General features: G+C 36.2%; 1 protein-coding gene across 1 annotated transcript in view; it reads right to left on the bottom strand.

Annotated features, from left to right (window-relative positions):
* Dnah12 (dynein axonemal heavy chain 12) overlaps nucleotides 1-19,132 on the bottom strand; it is a 245,694-nt gene that overhangs the window by 173,460 nt on the left and 53,102 nt on the right. Inside the window, exons 22-30 of the mRNA XM_010612737.3 lie at nucleotides 18,601-18,722; nucleotides 18,223-18,505; nucleotides 14,250-14,369; nucleotides 13,681-13,837; nucleotides 13,311-13,483; nucleotides 10,666-10,818; nucleotides 9,981-10,220; nucleotides 7,220-7,465; nucleotides 6,806-6,925 (exon numbers count right to left, since the gene is read on the bottom strand). Of these exons, the coding sequence (XP_010611039.1) occupies nucleotides 6,806-6,925; nucleotides 7,220-7,465; nucleotides 9,981-10,220; nucleotides 10,666-10,818; nucleotides 13,311-13,483; nucleotides 13,681-13,837; nucleotides 14,250-14,369; nucleotides 18,223-18,505; nucleotides 18,601-18,722 (1,614 nt within the window). The remainder of the gene's footprint in view (nucleotides 1-6,805; nucleotides 6,926-7,219; nucleotides 7,466-9,980; nucleotides 10,221-10,665; nucleotides 10,819-13,310; nucleotides 13,484-13,680; nucleotides 13,838-14,249; nucleotides 14,370-18,222; nucleotides 18,506-18,600; nucleotides 18,723-19,132) is intronic.

The following is a 19,132-nucleotide window of genomic DNA, read 5'->3' as shown; positions in this document are numbered from 1 at the left end:
ATGACATTTTCAGACAAACAAAAGCTAAGAGAATATGTGGTCAGAATGCCCATATACACACAAGAAGGACTAAAATAAGTTCTTTAGATCAAATGAGAAAAGATCTCAGATGAAAGCACATTTATACTGGAAGAAAAATCACCACTAGGAAGGGTACTGTAAAAGTCTTTTTCAATAAATACTAATACCTGAACCAAACAAACAAACAAAGTAAGTATTGGGGCAACAATAGCACAGTGGGCAGGGATGAACAGAAAACTGTATCATTTAAAGTGCTTCTATTTATGTGAAATAATAGAATACTAACTTAAGGTAAATTGTAATAAACCAAGGTACACACTGTAATCTGTGCAGCAACCCTAAGTTTCAACACAGAAGATAAAATGATAAGTTTGGGGTGCAGCTCAGTAATAGAGCACTCACCTATCATTTATGAGGCCTTGGGTTTAACCCCCAGCACCACACACACACACACACACACACACACACACAGGATTGATAATTAGATAAGCATAACTGGAAATCTAAAAGAAGCTAAAAAGAAAGAACAAAGGAAAATAGAATATATTTAGAAACAAAATAATATTCTTAATAGTATTTTAAAACTGAAATCTATGCATCTATTGCTATATTCATGAAAGTATAAGTTTTTCAAGATGACACTAAAATTTTGAATTTTCAAAAAATCAGAGTAGCATATTAAATTATATTAATAATTACCTTCACTTGGCACTGACATAAAGGTATATTAATATTTAAGAGTGAGAATTATTTTAAGAGTCTAACAAAGTGACATCTTTAATAAAATAAATCCCTTAGTAACACATCAAATAAAGAGAAAATTTTGCAGTAATATCAGTAGACAGGGTGGTAGAAGAATTGAATCATCATATAGCAAAAGATAATATATGCATGCTGAATTCAAAAGAATCTTTATTGCATATTTTATAATAAATATTGACATAAACTGACAATTTATTTTCAGCTACAAATTATTTACTTAATTTAATTAATTGTACTAGATCAATGTTAGATTGTTTTATTAGTAATTAATTTTAATTTGATTTGATATTGTGGCATACCTTCATTGTACTCATGGACAGGTTTTTACATACTGAAGGTTTCTGTATCAAGCAAATCTACTGGCATCATTTCTATGAAGCAGCATGTGTTCACTTTATGTCTCTATTAAATTTTAGTAATGTTCACAGTATTTCAAACTTTTTTGTTTTTATTTTATCTGCTCTTGAGATGTGCAATTAGTGACATTTGATGTTACCAGTGTAATTGTTTGGGGGGACCACAAATCTTGCCCATATGAGGTGACAAACTTAATCATATAATATGTGTGTTCAGATTTCTCCAGCTACCAGTGGTTTTGTCTCTCCCTGTCCTCAGGCCTCTCTATTCCCTAGGACACAACAATACTGAAATAAGGCCAATTAATAACGTCACAGTGGACTCTCGGTGTTCAAATGAGGGGCAGAGTTTTACATCTCTCACTTCATCCTCCAGGAGCAGAGCAGAGAAGAGCCTTTAAAAAGTTTCAATTAGTCCAACATGGCATGAGAGAAACTCTGAGATACTAGATGATAATGGAGGTGTCTCTGCATTATTCTGAAATGGGGAAGGCAAACATGTCCAGATACAGAAAATCAATTTGAAGGACAAATCCCTTAGATCACATCAAATACCAGGGTGGCTGGAAAGGGAAATGGGGCTGCCGCTGGTCTATAGAAACTTCCACAACCTTTACCCAGCAAACATGCAGCCTTGGGAGCAGTTCTAACATCCTGAGAGAAGGAACCAGAGTGCTGCACAGGCCGGGAATAGTTTCACTACATACTCTTCCTCCCAACTGAAAAAGGAAACCCCGCAAAGGAGTTAACTGAAGTTAGGGTCCCAAGGAAGCTGAGGACTGCAACAAATGAAACATGGAGAAAGAGGGAGCCAGAAGTACTAAAACAGGCAAACTGCTCCATCACCCACCTAGACACTGGGGTCTCTGTGTTGCTTCAGCATCCTGACTACTACCCACCAGTAAGTACTGGCAAGGGAAGCCTCCTGCCCTAAGCTTGAAGAGGCTGAACACCATGAACTGCAGGCAATACAGAACTCACTGTAGGGAAACTGTGGACCACATGGCAGGGTACAAGAGGGAGAAAAGAAAGATTCAGCAGAGCCAGACCAGTACGATTGCTCTCCTATCACTTCATGGAAAGATCTGAAAGGGCATGAAATCCTGCCCACCGCCCACCATCCCATGCTTGGAAAAGAGGCCCTCTGTTGAGGTTGGGGGTTGTGCCAAGTTCCACAGGTTACACAGCAGAGCTGTTGAGGCAGGGACAGAAAATAGTCTATGGGCAGAGGATCATAAAGTGGTGCCTAGGACAGATGGCTTATGGAGATGCACTACGCAAAAAGTCTGAGGGAAAACATGGAGGCAACCCTGGGATTTGCCTTATAATGAAGGGAGCAGGAGTAGGAGATTCCTGGTAGAAGTCAACCAAGAACTGGGTGTTGGGAAAACTATACCACATCATCTTCTTGCCAAATTAATTGAGGTGAACAGAGCTTGGGACAGAGACAAAGGCCTGAAGTTAGCCAAACTCAAGGCCTGAATTAAGGAGGCCTTGCGGGAGGCAGGTCCAGAGAACCATCCTGATCCTTAGGTCTCACTGCTCCCAGGAACAAAATTAAGCATTTGGGGAACGAGGCTGGCTGCTTGCAATCAAATTATGACTGTAGCAAAAAAGGAAATGAAGTGGATACCCTGGTTCTGTGCTATGCCAGCTGTGTGAGGGTCTTTGTTTTTTACTTTCTTGCTTGTTTGTGCGTTAAGGGTTTCCCTTTTTCTTTTTTTGTTCTTGCTTCTGTATTATTAGTTTATTCTATTTTTAAGTTATTTTTCTTTATTTTGCTCTCTCTTTTGGTCTTTTGGAAACAACCAATGGCATGAAGAGACAAACTACAGAATAGGAAAACCTTTTTCCAACTACTCTTAGAGGAGTAAAATATTAAAAACATATAAATATATCCAGAATATATGAAGAACTCCAAAAAATCAGATCCCCTAAAAAGTCAATCAAAAAATAGGCAAATGAAATTAACAGACCCTTCTCAGAAAAAGTACAAACAGCCAATAAATAAATGAAAAAGTATTCAGCATCTTTGGCCATTAAAGAAATGCAGATTATAACAACACTGAAATTCCATCTTACTTCAGGCAGAATGGCCCTCATCAAAAAATCAAATAATAACAGATGCTGGTGAGGCTGTGAGGAAAAAGACACCCTTCTACATTGTAGTTGGGAGTGTAAACTAGTCTAAGGACCATGGAAATCAGTGCAGAGATTCATTTTAAAAAATAGAAATCCCATTTGACCCAGCCATTCCCTTTCTAGGTATGTTCCTGAAAAAGTTAAAGATATATTACAGCAATTTATGATTACCTATGTTTATAGCAGCACAACTCACAATTGCCAAAAATCTCAGAAGTGGCCTATATATCTATCAACCATGAATAGATAAAGAAACTGGTATTTATACACAATAGAATATTACTGGGTCATAAAGAAGGATAAATTTGAGTCATCTGTAGAATTGATGTACCTTGAGACCACAATGTTAAGTGAAATAAACCAAACAAGCTTAAATATCTCATAATCTCTCTTATATGAGAAACCCAAAGTATAAATAATTTAGAGAGAAAAATTAAAGACATAAAAAGGGGCATAAATCTTTTGTAAATGGAAAAGGGAAGGGGATCTAGATATGGAGGGTGTGCTGAAATAAAAAGGAAATAAAAAGAATTCAGATATGTATATGTACCTACTCCCATGATAAATGTAATTTTTAAGTATTGCAAACATGTTCTACTAAAAATAATTCCCCATTTATCCCTGGAAGTGGTTTATAATAACACTGTTCCATTGGCTACTTGGTGGTAGGTATCTAACTAACTTGCACTGAGAGGTTAAAGGGGCTGAAAACATGAACACTACTGCCTGGTCAGCCTGCAAAGGCGCACACCACTCTCAATCCTTCTCCCCCAATTGGTCCCAGCAATAATTCCAGGTCTATTAAACTCTCTAGGAGAGAGCTTGCATATCAAGAACTCCAATTTTTACAGCTTCCATGTAAAATGGCTGAATCTTAAAGCACATAGTTCTGGGAGCAGAAGGGACTAAGTATATATGAGTCCACCTAGACCACAAAGTGATGGCAATTTTACATGAACATGTAGGTCCTTAGAGGCTTCATCCCCCAGCAACAAAGCAGAGAAGAGGCTTTAACGTGCAAGTCTCTATTTCTCCACAGAAGGGGTTCATTGCATGCAGTCAACTTTTATAGCTACTTCCCGAAGCGGGTATCTTAACCTCTTGGCTTTATGAACAGAAGGCACTAGCCACATACAAGTCTCCTAAGATTATGGAACAAAATGTAATTTTAGAAAAGAACTGTGCAATAACTTCTATGAGCTATATTCCCTTGGAGTGCATAAAAGGGCTGGGAACAGGCAGCTCCTGCTTTTTTTGTCTCTGGAAGTGACTTAACAGCTTACACTGCTAATGGTTCTTTAATAAGGTGGATTCCTAACAAACTTGCTTCAGGAAGCTACAGACAAACAAATAGGGGACCTTAAGCAGCCAAAGCCCACATTCGAGACTTAATGAGTCTCACCCTCTGGCTTGTCTCAGAGATAAATCCAGGCCTACTCATTCTTCCTGGAAGAGCCTAGATACAACAAGTGCCACAACAGAAATTGCTTCTCTCCAAGAAATTGTTTCCTTAGCTACTTAGCTCTGAAAGTTGATGAGGCTTTGAATTTTTTATAGGTGGACATACAATGGACTCACTTCAGAAGCAATTTCCCCAAGATCAGAAGGTTGAGGCTTAAGGTTAAATACAAAGATCTGCCATAAATCCTACCCCAAGCACAATGCAGAAACAGTGGGAGATACAACACCCACACAGCTTCACCATGAAGATAGAAGGAACTGGACCACACATCTAACATCTCAACCTTTCCAACTATATAAAGAAAGTCTAAATACTACCATACCACTGTCAGTGTACTGACAGGGACATCATACTTTCTAGCTCCTAGGGACTACCAGAAACAGATAGCAGACTAGAAAAATACAGATTTAAGTAGCGATTTTAAATTCTTGGCTATGCAGATTGGTAAGATCCTTTTCCTATGCAGGGCTAGTCTGATCAAACTGAGGGAGGTTGTTGTCTTATCTAACAGACAACCAACATAGAGAGTCAAGAAAAGTGAAGAAATGGAGACTATGTCCCAAATCAATGAATAAGATAAATCTTCAGAAACCAATCTGAATGAAACAGATATGTGATTTATACAAGGAATTCAAATAACTTGAAAATATTCACTGAAACCCAGAGAGCAATGGAAGAACAAACTGAGAATTTCACCAAAGAAAAAGATCTGAAGAGCTACAACTGAAATGAAATATTCAATATAGTAGTTCAATAGCAGACCATATTAAGCAGAAGTCTGTTCATTAGAAATCATCTAATCTAAGGTGCAAAATGAAAAACATAGTGAAAATAGCTTAAGAGACTTAGGGAACACAAACAGAACAACTTACAGAATATTGGTATTCTAGTTAAAAGGGGGAAGAAAGGGAAGAAATATTTTCAGAGAAATAATGCCAGAAAACTTTCCCAGCTTGGGAAAAGGAACAGAAAGCAGATAAATCTGTACTCTGGTGTTCACCGCAGCATTATTTACAATAGCTAAGATATGGAAACACCTAAGTGTTCATCCAGAGAAGAATGGGGCTTTTTAAATGTGACATACATTAAACAATGGCATACCATTCAGCATTTTAAAAAATAGGCAATTCTGTCATATGCAACATGAATAAATCTAGAGGGCATTATGTTAAGTGAAATAAGCTAGGCACAGATGAACAAATACCATATGATTTCACTTATAAATGAAACCTTTAAAAAATTAAGACTTGGATGATGGCTACCAGTGGCTGAAGGCAGAACGTGAATGGAGGAATGGATTGGGGAAATAAAAGACACATTGGTCAAGAGGTATAAAGTTACAGTTAGATGATTGTAGCTTTCTTTTTCACAGTAAGGTAAATAATGCATTGTTATTTCAAAGCTAAATGAAAGGATTTCTTACCACAAAGAAGTCATAAAGTTAAGGTGATTGATATGCTAAACAGCCTGATTTGATTATTTCACAATATATACAAGTATCAAAACATCACCATATTCATAAATGCATGCAATTTGAAATTAAAATAAATACAAATTTGTATGTACTCAAAGTGTACAATATGAGTATTTAGTATTAAATACATAGTGCATAATGATTAGCACAAACTAATTAACACATCCATCACCACCCATAGTTACCATCTGTCTTGGCAGGGGCAGTTTCCTTCAATGAAAGAATTAATATACTACTTAAATTTGAGAAACAAAACCTTTTTATGTTAAATACAGAGTGTTTTAATTCTTTCATTTCTGCCTGATGACTTATACAAGTAAGTATTACAGTGTGCATACCAGTAAGTATTATAAATCACAAGGCAGGAAATAAAATATCTCTTCTCACATCATCTTTGATTTGAACCTTAACAGGTTAACCCTAGCAATATATAATAGAAGGTACCAAATTTACCTATCCTCCTTTATCACAGAGGCCAAATACAGGACTGTCCTCCAAATATAGTAATTTCACTAATAAAACTTTGTAAATATTTGAGTCATCACTTGTATTTATTATGAGCTAAGTCATTCTGATAGGGTTACTCACATTGTAGTCAGCTTCAGGAAGTTTGATTCCAGGAAATAAGTCACTAGTTATTCCATTAAATAAGGGTATGTCATGTGATAGGAATTTTGGTTCATTTACATCTTTAATTGATCGAAGAAGCTAAAAATCATGAAAAAGGACAATATAAGTGCCTACATTTATATCTTCACTGGACCCCATTAACTAAAGTCAGTTTATTTTACATTATTCCACAGAATCCCCTAAATTAAAAGCCAATACAATGCATATCAATTCCAAAGGTCCTTGTATTCATATAAAGTATAATAAATAACATAACCCAAAACTATAATTTCAACTTCATATAAAAAGACTTGGAGCAAAAACTCTTTCAACTGCTTATTGTTCTTCATTTATCACTTTAAAAGGTTCACAAAGTATATATTTAATGCTTACCAGTATATCCTCATTTTCATTGGGATATTTTAGCTTCAGGTTACCAGCAGCCACTAAGACTGCTTTCACTGCTCTCATTCCATAGTCATAATGAAACTGTGATGAGAGCTGCTCTGAGCAAAGCCTATAGGTCATCACTATCTTCACAGAGAGAGGTTTTGCATTCAAAAATCCATAGGAATAGAGGGAGATTTCTGCTATAAGGGCATAGTTTGGAACCATCATAGCCACTGTTCTAAAAAGAACCTGAAGTATATAATAAGTGAAATATGTTATTTACATAAAAGAAGCCAATTTTAAACTAAGTATAAGCATCCAAAGATAATGTGTTTCCCAAATGCAACACCCTTTCATAAATTGCGATTTTTTTCAGCACTTAATATTTTTATGCACTTAGTGATTTTTGGGTGTCTAAAAAATGTTTTTGGAGGTTTACCTCATATCAAATGGGAAAAAGTAAAAGAAATAAATTCTGTACATAGAGGAAAAAATCATATTCTGAATTATTTTTTAATTTTGAACTTTTAATTTTCTGAAATGGAACCACTGTACATTGTGCAAACCATGTCTACTAATGGAATAAGAAATTATAGTGCTGTACAACACACTAAAAATATCATTAAGAGGAAAAAAATTTTTTTCTCATTGAGTTTATTGGTACATTTTAGGTATACAGTACAGTTACATTCATTATTAGGATCTTGTACATAACAGGTCTTGGTTCTCATTTTTTCCCCTTATCCCTTCCCTCCCTTCATACCCCCTCCCTTCCCTATTTACAAAGACTTTATTTCCACTTTTTCATTTTCTCATTTTTTTTCCCTTACTACCTTTCCCCTACCCTTCCCATGTCCCCTACACCTTTCTCCCTTTTCTTCCTATTTCACATTGTCAATTATATCATTAGGATCTTATGTACTATTATAGTAGGAGGAAAAAAATTTTAAAGGTGAAAAAATGTCTTTATATCTCTAATCTCTAACTATCCTCAGCAATAGTGAACATTCCAAACCATATTATTTGATGATGGGAGGTCTCAACCCTATATAAATAGGTCAGTAGCCTTCTGGGTTATGGAAGTAAGTACCAACACTTTGAAATTGCAGCTATCTTACCTTCACTTTTGGGGGGAAATTAAATTTGCCCTGAGAGTACTTTGGGTCACAGGGCCCAACGTCTGCAGAAGGCATTCATTTAAGATCCCCTGCTCCTGGCTCTGTCTTAGATTCTGTGGTGAGAACAAGGGTGAGGAGTTCAGGATGGGTGGGGAGCAGTGGCTCTGAGGAGTGGACTGTGTCAGGAAGGAAGTGCGCTGTTTGCAGTCTAACAGTCACAAATGGAATTTCCCTGGTTAGTAGGGCTGTTGGTGCATGGCCTGGCCTGGCTGTGGTAGGGCCCAGCTGATCCCAACAGGTAATCCATTCCTATCTTCAGGCACATCAGCGAAAAGTTAACCAGTCTTGGTACTTTGGAGATCATCATCGTCATCTTCAATTGTGTCAAATCAATCCCCTTGCCTAGCTAGAGAGACACAGGTGCCTGGGTGCCATCTTGTTTCTGTGGATGCTTATGTTAGACTTGCCTTCAGCTGTTTTGGTTACAACTTCTCATTTCACAAAAAAAGATAAAAGCATCCAAATTCATCTCCTATCAAAGCTGAGTTTCACTGCAAAGAAAAATGTTACTCTACAGAATCTAGAGGTCTGCTTCTCAGTAGAGGTTGACAGCACATCCTGAGAATGAGACTCAGTCCAAGGCTTGGCTCTGAGTGAAAGAACATTATGTAAAAGCAAGTGGCTTTTGGCCAACTGCTAACTTGGTGGGGGTGGAGTGGGGGGGTCAGCAGGCAACAAGTTTTCATGGATATGAAATCCAAGCAATTTCCTGTGAGAAAGTTCAGCACCAGGTATGCCTGCTGCCTGCTCCCAACCTCCCTAACCTTATTTCTTAAGGAGACAAGCTTGCAGGGAGCCTGAAAGCTATTTAGTCTTCAGAGATCCGAGAGAAAGCAGCTATGACAGAGGTGGTGGTGATAACAGGGTTGAAGTGCCAGATAAATCTAAGGGTTTGTATGTCCATCTGAGATACTTTGGGCTTAGAAACAGAAAAACATTTGTATTTCTTTGAAGTTCTACTGAGGCTCCAATTCCTGTTGAGAACCTTCCAATTCCTGAGAGACTGCAGAAGTCTCTGTGACCAGCTTTGACACTGTAGTTTACTGCCATTCTACTTTCTCTAAATTGTTAACATTTTTCTATTGGAGACTGTGAGTTCTCATTGTCAGAAGCATCTTAAATTTCAAAATATACCTCCATCTCAGACCATGGGAACAGCTGTTCATTTTTTTAGAGGCAACAGTGATATTTGTGATTCTCCAGACCAGGGGTACTCCTTCCCATCAATCTGTATCTCTTCTGCCCTGGCTTCAGTGCCATCACTAGGCATGGCTGTGTTGGGTTCTGGAGCCAGGCTGGAGATGCTGCTGCTTTCCTATTTGGTGGTGGTTGGGAGGGTTAATATGGAGTTCTGGTTGCTGTTAGCATCTGGCATGTGTGAAGTCTTTCTGCCAGCTACTAGGTCTCCCTCCGCAGGTCCTGCGGTTCCTCACACACCTGCCAGACCATTGGAACCAGAAGGAGCTTCCTCCAGTCCTGTGGCCATCGCTTCCCTCAATTCTCATCCTTGCTGCCACAGTGCATGTGCAATAATACAACCATGAACTGTGTTCTTTTTGATAAACTTATACTCTTAAAAATATTACCTTAAGGTTGTCTGGTAATTCAGAACGTCCTGCATAGCCAGGATTCATGGTAATAGCTACAAAACAGTTTGGATTGAGTTTAAGTTCTGTCCCTTCAAAAACAAACATTTCCAACTTCTGTTGAATGGCTCTCTGAATGCAAAGGATCTGTTGAGCTACCACTGACAATACTTCCAACTCAATTCGATTAAATTCATCAAAGCACGCCCAAGCACCAGAAGAAGCCAATCCTTTAAAAAACTAAAGACAGAGAGGGGGGAGAGGGGAAGGAAAGAGGATGAAAAAAATGAATTAAGATGAGCTATGTAGATGTACTTACTCCAAAAAGGAATGTAAATTTTATATATTGCAAATATACTACTAAAAACACTAGGAACAAGAAAAAAAAAGTAAATGATCTTTTCTTAGAAAGGGACATCACTTCTTAAATCAAATATTTAAACTTTTAAATTAAAATTGGAAAGTTTGACAAAAGCCCCAAGGATAAAAACTTTGTCTTTATCCAATTCAAGTAATGCTTAAACCCCCAAAATACTTTTTCATCTTTTAAGATTTTATTTTTAAAATGATCCCATCACAACCTATAAACAACCCCAATAATTTTTAAACATTAATTTGCATCATTTTTAACTAGTTTGATCTAACTATAAGTTTGTAACATTTATTAACTCAGTAATTGAACTACCTTCCCCATTGCTAGATAATCTAGCCCGTCTGAACAATTGAACACCACACACTGTACAGCGAGAGCTTTGGCCAAGTCCTTTGTAGTTTCAGTTTTTCCTGTGCCTGCTGGACCTTCTGGAGCACCTCCAAGGTTTAAATAGAAGGCACCTATCTGCAAAGGAAAAAATACAATGAAAAGAAATCTCTGATTAACTGGAAAAACACACATGCACACACTTAGGCAACTGCTTACCAAACCGGTTTATTCTTATCTGTAACTCAGAGAAACAACTTGCTACTGTTTGGCTTTGAAATACTCCTCCAGTCTCATGTGTTGAAGCCCCGGTCCCCAACTGGTGCCGCTATTGGAATGTGGTGAAAACTAAAGAGGGCCTAGTAGGAAGAGACAGGCAGGTAAACTGTAGGCATGCCTTTGAAGGATATATTTTGTCCTTAGAACCACAGTAATGTGTGAAATTTAACTTCTTCTACAGGGGTATGGGGAAAAACAAGAACCAAGACATATCATGTAAAGATACAAGATCCCAATGATAAATGTAACTATTGTTTGCCTTAAGTGTACCAATAAACTTAAGGAGGGGGGAGAAGTTTAACTTATTTTAGAAAAAATAGGGCTAAGGGTTCAAGGCTGTGCCCATGGAAGAAGATGGGGAATGAGGGAACTTTATATTTTCTGTTTAATTTGACTATGAATTTTAAAGTAACCTAAAAAGTCTATATTAAAAACAAACCCTTGAAAATGATAAACATTATATTTATGTTAAAAGCTCAATAGAGGGCTGGGGATTTAGCTCAGTGTTTCCATTGCCTGCCTCACAAGCACAAGGTCCCATCTCTGGTATTAAAAAAAAAAAAAAAAAAAGTTCATAGAATGCTAAGTAAATAACACCAATATCAATGATATTTTACCCACCTAAATTTTATAATGGATAATACACTAATTTTTCTTTAATTGCTGGAAACCTCAGAAATTATTCACTATTATGTTCCCTTTATTACAGATACTGAATGTACTAAAATGCATTTTTTCAGTATCTAGAGTTGTATTCAAGTGTTTGATTCTGATTTTAGAATTCACAGTAGTTAACTTCTACCTTGAAAGTGTATCACAGCTTCTCACTTCACCAAGCTACCATATATATAGATGTTTGACAGTCATCTGCTCAACAAATATTTAAGGATAACTATATATTTGTTCACTACAAGAGTAGAAAAAAGACATATACTCCCTGTCTTCGGGTAGCTTCCTAAAAAAAATAGAGGGTTTGCGGAAATGTTTTATCAGAGACCTTTTGGCTTCCTACCCAAATACTCTTTACCAGTGCATTGCCTTCACTCCCCATGGTTGTAACGCTTCAATGAAAATAGCTCAGAGTTGCTCTTTTCTCCTAAGAACACCGGTTAACTAATAGGAAATACCATATCAGCAAACAACTGGAAGCTTACACATGCCTCTGTCCCAGAGGTCCCATTGTCTAACCAATGACAAGAAAGGGGTACATAACCCAGATCCCAATAGTTTAAAGCAGGAAAGTTCTGCAATGACATTCACATTCCAAACCTCCCCTGGAGATTGGCAACAGCTATACATCTGCGGAAACTGTAGGTTTTTTTCTCCTGTCCCATCCTGCTGTCCTTGTTTCCTCATAGGTTCTTACTGAAAGTATTCCCTAAGGAACCATTTGCAGGAGAATTCTTTCAACTCTGCTTCTAGAGAACACAGCTGAAGACATTTTAGTTTTATTTTTACTCAGCATAAGTGAAATGATATTTATTGATGCCCTTCCTCTACTCCCATGTTGGGTTGTCAGATTTAGCAAATAAAAATACAGAATGCCCTTGTGATTTAAATTTCAGATAAGCACTAAGTAATTAGTACTATAAGTATTTCCTTTGCTATATTTAGGATACAGTAAACATTACAATAATGTACCACATGTTTCCGTCGAAAATGGTCTGAATATGATGATATACCATACAGCCCATGCGTGTAGTATGCTATATCATCTAGTTTGTGAAAGCATGCTGTGATGTTTGCACAGTGATAAAATCATCTAATGATGCATTTCTCATAACCTATCTCTATTGTTAAGTAACACGTGACTGTATTTGTTTTTTATAATTTAGATGTACCTAGGAGTCCTATATTTTATCTGGAAACCATATTCCAAGGATTTTAATAGTCAGAGTTCCATCTTCTTAGCTTCCCAACCAAGCACCCACCTCAGTACTACTCCTTATATTTCAAATCTCTGCTTCCTAGACAGCAGCACTAATTTGAAGTTCTAAGAGCCAATGTACTTTTCTCATCCTCTTGTCATCTCTCTAGTACTCAACTGCAAAAACTGATATTTTCTGATACTCTGGTTTTATTTTTATATCTCCAGTCCTTTTTTTTCTAATCATTCTCAATAGAAGTGACTTATCCAAGAGTTTTATACAAGAGAAGTCAAACATTTGTGTATGCTACAGAAGCACCTGAATGAATATTCATCACTATAATTTTACATAAAGAGAACTGAAGATTAGGAAGGGATAGCTGTATTCAACAATTACAACTAAGACAATAAATGACGATAAAAATATTATGCCACATCACAAAGAAATCTTTAATGTGTAAATTAAAATAATTTAAATATATACCAATGTTCTGTAACATCTGTCAGTTAGAGGAGTAATGACAAGTCGAGGTGAGTTGCCAAGATATTCATAAGCATATTTTACATTGCAATTAATGATGTGTACACGAGCATTCTCATATTCCCAATAATAACGAAGCTGGGCAAGCCACTGGAAATCATTCTCATGTGAAACAGCTAGAAAGTATAAAACATGGAAAATGGAAATAATTTGAAAAATAGGCATTTCATAATCTTTTATAACAAATATTAAAATAATGTTCCCTAGAAATATGATGCAAAAGAAATTCTATTGAAAAAGACATACAGCGTATGCCTTTGTTTCTAGAAACTATCGATATTTTACCTTTAATATTAAAGAAAAAGTCACATACCCATTTCAATCATATCCATGACCACATCTCTAGCATGGACATCAATTGTAACCAAAGCTCCCAGAGTGATTCTGGTCTGCTTAGATAGCTTTCCTCTTACCAACCCTACAATATCATTTAGTTGATGCTGGAGTTCCTTATAGTACTTCTTTAACCCCTACAAAATAAGAAAGCAATTTGATTCATGTTTATATTTACCTAAAACATGTGTTTTATGTATTTATTCAATTATAGCTTCATAACCTATCTCAATATAGAGACAAATTATAGAACACAGTGATTTTTATCTAACCTAGTAAAAGGAATTGCATACTTCTAATGATATATAGAGAGAGCTGGTACATGCCTATAATCCCAGCACTGGGAAGGCTAAGGCAGGAGGATTGCTGTGAGTTCGAGACTAGCCTGGTCTACATAGTGAGTTCCAGGTCAGTCTCAACTACTTAGTGAGACCTTGCCTCAAAAAAAAAATAAAGATGCATATATAGAAATTGAGAATAGAATAGATATGCCAATTAAGAACAATAGATGAAGAAAAGAATGTTGTTTAAAATCAAAAAATGCTTTACCTCTGTTCCACCACTTATAACTTCTTGTGTCTCAGAAGTCCAGAACATTTGAGAAACACAAAGTACAACCTGGCCAGGCCACTCTCTAACCCAGTCTCTTCTTGCAGATTCTGGATAAGCCTAAATAACGAAAATATATTTCTAAGTTTAAAAGACTGTAAGAGGGGGGAAAAAAGCTAAATGTATAACAATGAAAAAGTACAAGGCCAGGGATTTAGCTCAGTGGTTCTGACACCTGACTCACATGCTCAAGGTCCCGAATTCAATTCCCAGTAACAAAACAAACAAATAAAAAAACCCAAAAAAACCCCCCAAAAATAAATAAAAATTCAAAATGTACAATGTCTGCTATATTTACAAGTTAGAATAACATTTAGTCATGAAAAACTTTAAAAGATTTTTGAAAGACCTGAATAATGGGGTGATCAAAAATAAAGTTAATGTTTAAATAAAAATTTTTATTATAGTAAAAGACTAATTCCCATTAATCCCCCTCAAAATACTTAAAATACTTCCTTTGCTTTGAACACACTTCTCTTATTGTTCTTGGCAATGTGTCTTTTACTGTAATAGGGTTTTTTGTTTGGGGGGGATTTTTTGGAGACAGTGTATCATTTTGTAGTTCAGGCTGGCCATGAAATTACTATATAGGCCAGGATGGACTCCAACTCACAGCAACTCTCCTGCCTCAGTCTCTCCAGTGAAGGGATTACAGTCATGTACCACCACACCTGGCTTTGTAATAGGTTTTTAAGCATTTAAAATATTTACCATGTGTTTTGATCACTCTTTGCACTTTTACAAATCATTATTATAATTGTGAAATATAATTTAGTCATAAATTATAGTTTATTAATAAAATAAGTTAAAAATGAGCATCAACATGCTAATTATGAGCTATCCCTAGACAGATCTGAATGCTGATTCTTCTGGAAGTTTATTTCTATCTGATTTTTATATTCCTTTGCTGTGGATGTTGTCAAGTTTTTTAATATAAAATACATTTTCCTGCTTTTATAATGAAAATATAAGGGTTTCATTAAACTGTAAAAATGAAGTCAAATAGATTATGTATACTAATACTGATTTAACTGAAAATACTGTACAACCTAAGAGAAAACCACACTAGTAACTAGAAGTCCTATATTATTTATCTGTAGCTTTTCTAAAAAGTTGCATGATGAGGTTATACAAACATTTATATATGCTCAACTATATATTGGTGAACAATCTATGTTTTTTAGATTATTACAGTTTAACTCTAGATGCTCCCCCAAGCCTGGTGTGCTCATAGGTGGGACTTTTCAGAGAAGGCTAGATCTAGAGTATGTGATGATGGATTAAGGGTGTGTGATAATTAAATTCATTCAGCATAGTTCTGAGTATGGATAATGGATAATAGGTGTGGGTGGTACAAACCAAAATGCTGGTATCCTGGATAAAATCTAAAGGGAAAGATGAAAGGCAGGCTGCTGCTTGCTGTTTCCTGCCTTCTGCCTGCTTGCCATGGATTATTTCTCCTCTGAGACGGCCCTCTCTCATGCCATCTTGTGCCTTGCTTGGAACTAGCCAATTATGGATTGAAACCTCTATAAACTGTGAGCTAAAATGAACCTTCCCTCCTTTAACTTGTGGGTGTCAGATATTTTGTCCTAGCAATGAGAAAGCAACTAAGACAGAGTTTAAAATATACTTTCATTTATTCCTAATAATGTTATATTTAAAAGAAATTTACATAGATTTGGGGAGTTCCTAATCATCTAAAAAATAGCTTGTTTCAATAAAAATGATAACAGATATAAATTTTTACAAAAGTGAAAAAACTGCAAAATAGTTTAAAAGTTGATAATGGAAACTATACTTTTAATAAAATAGCAGCATCTTAGAATGATAAGGGAATAAAATATAGATACATATTATAAAATGCTTATTATAGTTATTATTACTATAAATAAATGCAAATGATAAACTAGCTTAAGCTTTAGAGAAGGATGAGTAGCCATTGAGAGCTACTGCTTGGTACAAAGAAAGGAAATTTTCTATTTTAAGAAAATACTTTCAGGGGAAGGGTAATAAGGGAAAAGAAAAAAATGTGTGATAATGAAAAGATGAAAATAAAGTGTTTGTAGATAGGGAGGGGAGGAGGGGGCGAAGGGAGGGCAGGGGTAAGGGGAAAAAATGAGAATCAAGATTTGTCATGTAGAGGTACAAGATCCCAACAATGAATGTAACTGTATCCCTAAAATGTACCAATAAACTCAATTAAAGCTGGAAAAAAAAAGAAAATACTTTCATTAACAATGTTAACACTTCTATGTGTTTTTAGTTTGTTCGGAATCATAAATAATAAAACAGGAAAAAAATTAAGGTTTATCTACAAGAACACTGAAGCTGAACAAAAAAGCCACTTCAAGAAGATGCTTTTTTTTGTTTTTCTGGTACTGGTTCTGGTACTCAGAACCTTGCACTTGTGAGGCAGGTGTGGCACAGCTAAATCCTTGGCCAGAGATTATATTACTTTTGATGAAAGTAAAAAGCCACCTCACTCATGCAGTGAGTTGCTGCATGTAAAACTCCAAGGACTTTTACAGATACTCATTTACTACATGACTGCTCCTTTCTGATCCTAATGGCAAAGTTATACAAATATGTAACACTCAACATTAGGTTAACTGGAGTGCATTAAGAGAGGAACATATAGGGGCTGGGGATTTAGCTCAGCAGTTCGGTGGTCTGCCTTGCAAGCACAAGGACCTGAGTTCAATCCCCAGTACCAAAAAAAAAAAAAAAAGAGAGAGAGAGAGACAGAGAGGAACATATAGTGCACAAGTGTTATATTTCTTTCAAATTTATGATATATCCTTTAATGTTTGTTCATTTCATTTGGAGTTTTTTAGTCATTGTACAAAAAACACTAAGTAAACTAGGTCATTCAGCACCCAAGTTTGAGCAGGACTGACCTACAGATCAGCAAGTGTTAAAAGGGCACAATTGTTTGCTTACTAGACATAGCCCATCGATTAAATTTTTCATGCCACTATGGCATAAAGGATGCATTAGTAAGGAAGGGGCTGGGGATTTAGCTCAGTGGCATTGTGCCTGCCTTGCAAGCCCAAGGTCCCGAGTTTGATCCTTGGTACCCTCCCCCACAAAACAAATTAATTAATTATGCTTTTCCCTGATTAAAATACTATTAACTTTGTACTGCATTTAAAGTGAAATCTATTCTCCTAACTTCCTTCCTTCCAGCCTCATCTAACTTTATTTTTCACTTCACTCACTCTACTCCAACCCAGTGGCTGAAGGTAGGGTGAGGTGGGGGTGAGGTGGAGGTGGAGCTAGGGCTGGGGCTCAGGCTGGGGCTGGGTACAGCCCAGCAGCACATTTTTTGGGCAATATTACTGGTGAAAAGGAAAATTATATTGTAAGAATTTACTCTATTTTAACACAGCAAAGATTTAAGTACATCAAAATATGAATTTTTTTCTCTATAATCATTTTAATTTTCTATTTAAATAAGCTAACATATTCAGATATGTTGGAGGGCTGCAAATTAAAGGACCACCCCAAGCAGCATGAGTGCTAGCTATGGCACTGCTCCAGACACAGTTGTCTTCAACCAGATTCTCATGATCCACAATTTCTTTTGATCCAAGGGCTTTTACGCAGGATACCTACACGCTCTCTCATCTGTCCTTTACCTGGTTATTTCTTAAAAGCCTATCACTGGACCCTCCTACATTCTAAAATAATATACCTTTTATTATTCTCTCATAGTATTTTCTTTCATAATGCTAATTATATATTATCAATACTTGCTAATATAATAACAATGTTAGCAACAAAAAAATAAAGAATACACTGTTTAAAATAGCATGAACTTTAAGTATTAAATTACTGATACTCATTCAAAACCCCTTAAAACATGGCATTTACAGAATATGAGATATACTTTAAATCTTAGGAAACATACCAGCCTGGCTGCTGCAATCACATCGTGAATACTTCGGAGCATTCGATCTTCCACTTGAATGAGCCACTTTTCTACAGCACCCCGTGCTGCAGATGTGGAAATAAGTTCAATCAGCTCCACTCTCTCACCTTCAGAGCTATACATGGCCTTAATGTCCAAATTGGGAAGGAACTCCAACTTAGCAATGCCCTCAAAGCACTTTTTTAAATGAGGCTGAACTCTAAGTGGATCTTTGGTCTCTGACAAAATTTCTAACATTTCATCATTAGATAAGAAGAAAAAACTAGAGAAAAACATGGAAATACAAAAGTTTTAGTGGTAATTCATCACACATCAGAAAATGCTTCAAATTATGGCCCAATTAATTATCAACCATACCGAGGAAAGAAAAGACGTTTCTTTTCAAGATATGCATTAAGTCCTTTCAAAATTTTCTCCAAAAGGTCATTACAGGTCTGTAGTTTTTCTAATAAACCTGTTAAAGAAGTAGCAGCAAGAACCTGAAAGAGACATGTTCATATAAGAAACACATTCTAGATATAAGCCCTAAACATATGTTCAAAAGGTTAAAATTACAAAAAAAATTTACAAAATTTGTAATGAAATATCTTTTGTAATATAAAACCTATTCAATAAATCATAAATATTCTTATCCAAGATGTATGCGATAGTTAATTGTGATGTCAACTTGAATAAGAAACACTTAATGGATTCATTTAGCACAGTCCCATATGTGGATAACTGACTTACTACAAAGGGAAGACTCACCCTGGGTGTGGGTGGTACCAACCAACAGGCTTGTAGCCTGGACAAAATAGAGAAAGAAAGAAGTTTCCCCTCTTGCTTCTTTGGAAGAGCTCCACTTTTCACCATCACCTTTGGACATCTGTCTCCAGGATTCCAGCACAGA

This window comes from Fukomys damarensis, unplaced genomic scaffold (assembly GCF_012274545.1).
Source record: "Fukomys damarensis isolate Sample0158 unplaced genomic scaffold, DMR_v1.0_HiC HiC_scaffold_28, whole genome shotgun sequence".
Taxonomy (NCBI): domain Eukaryota; kingdom Metazoa; phylum Chordata; class Mammalia; order Rodentia; family Bathyergidae; genus Fukomys; species Fukomys damarensis.
Note: the sequence above shows the minus strand (reverse complement) of the source record. Positions and strands in the feature narration are given on the sequence as shown.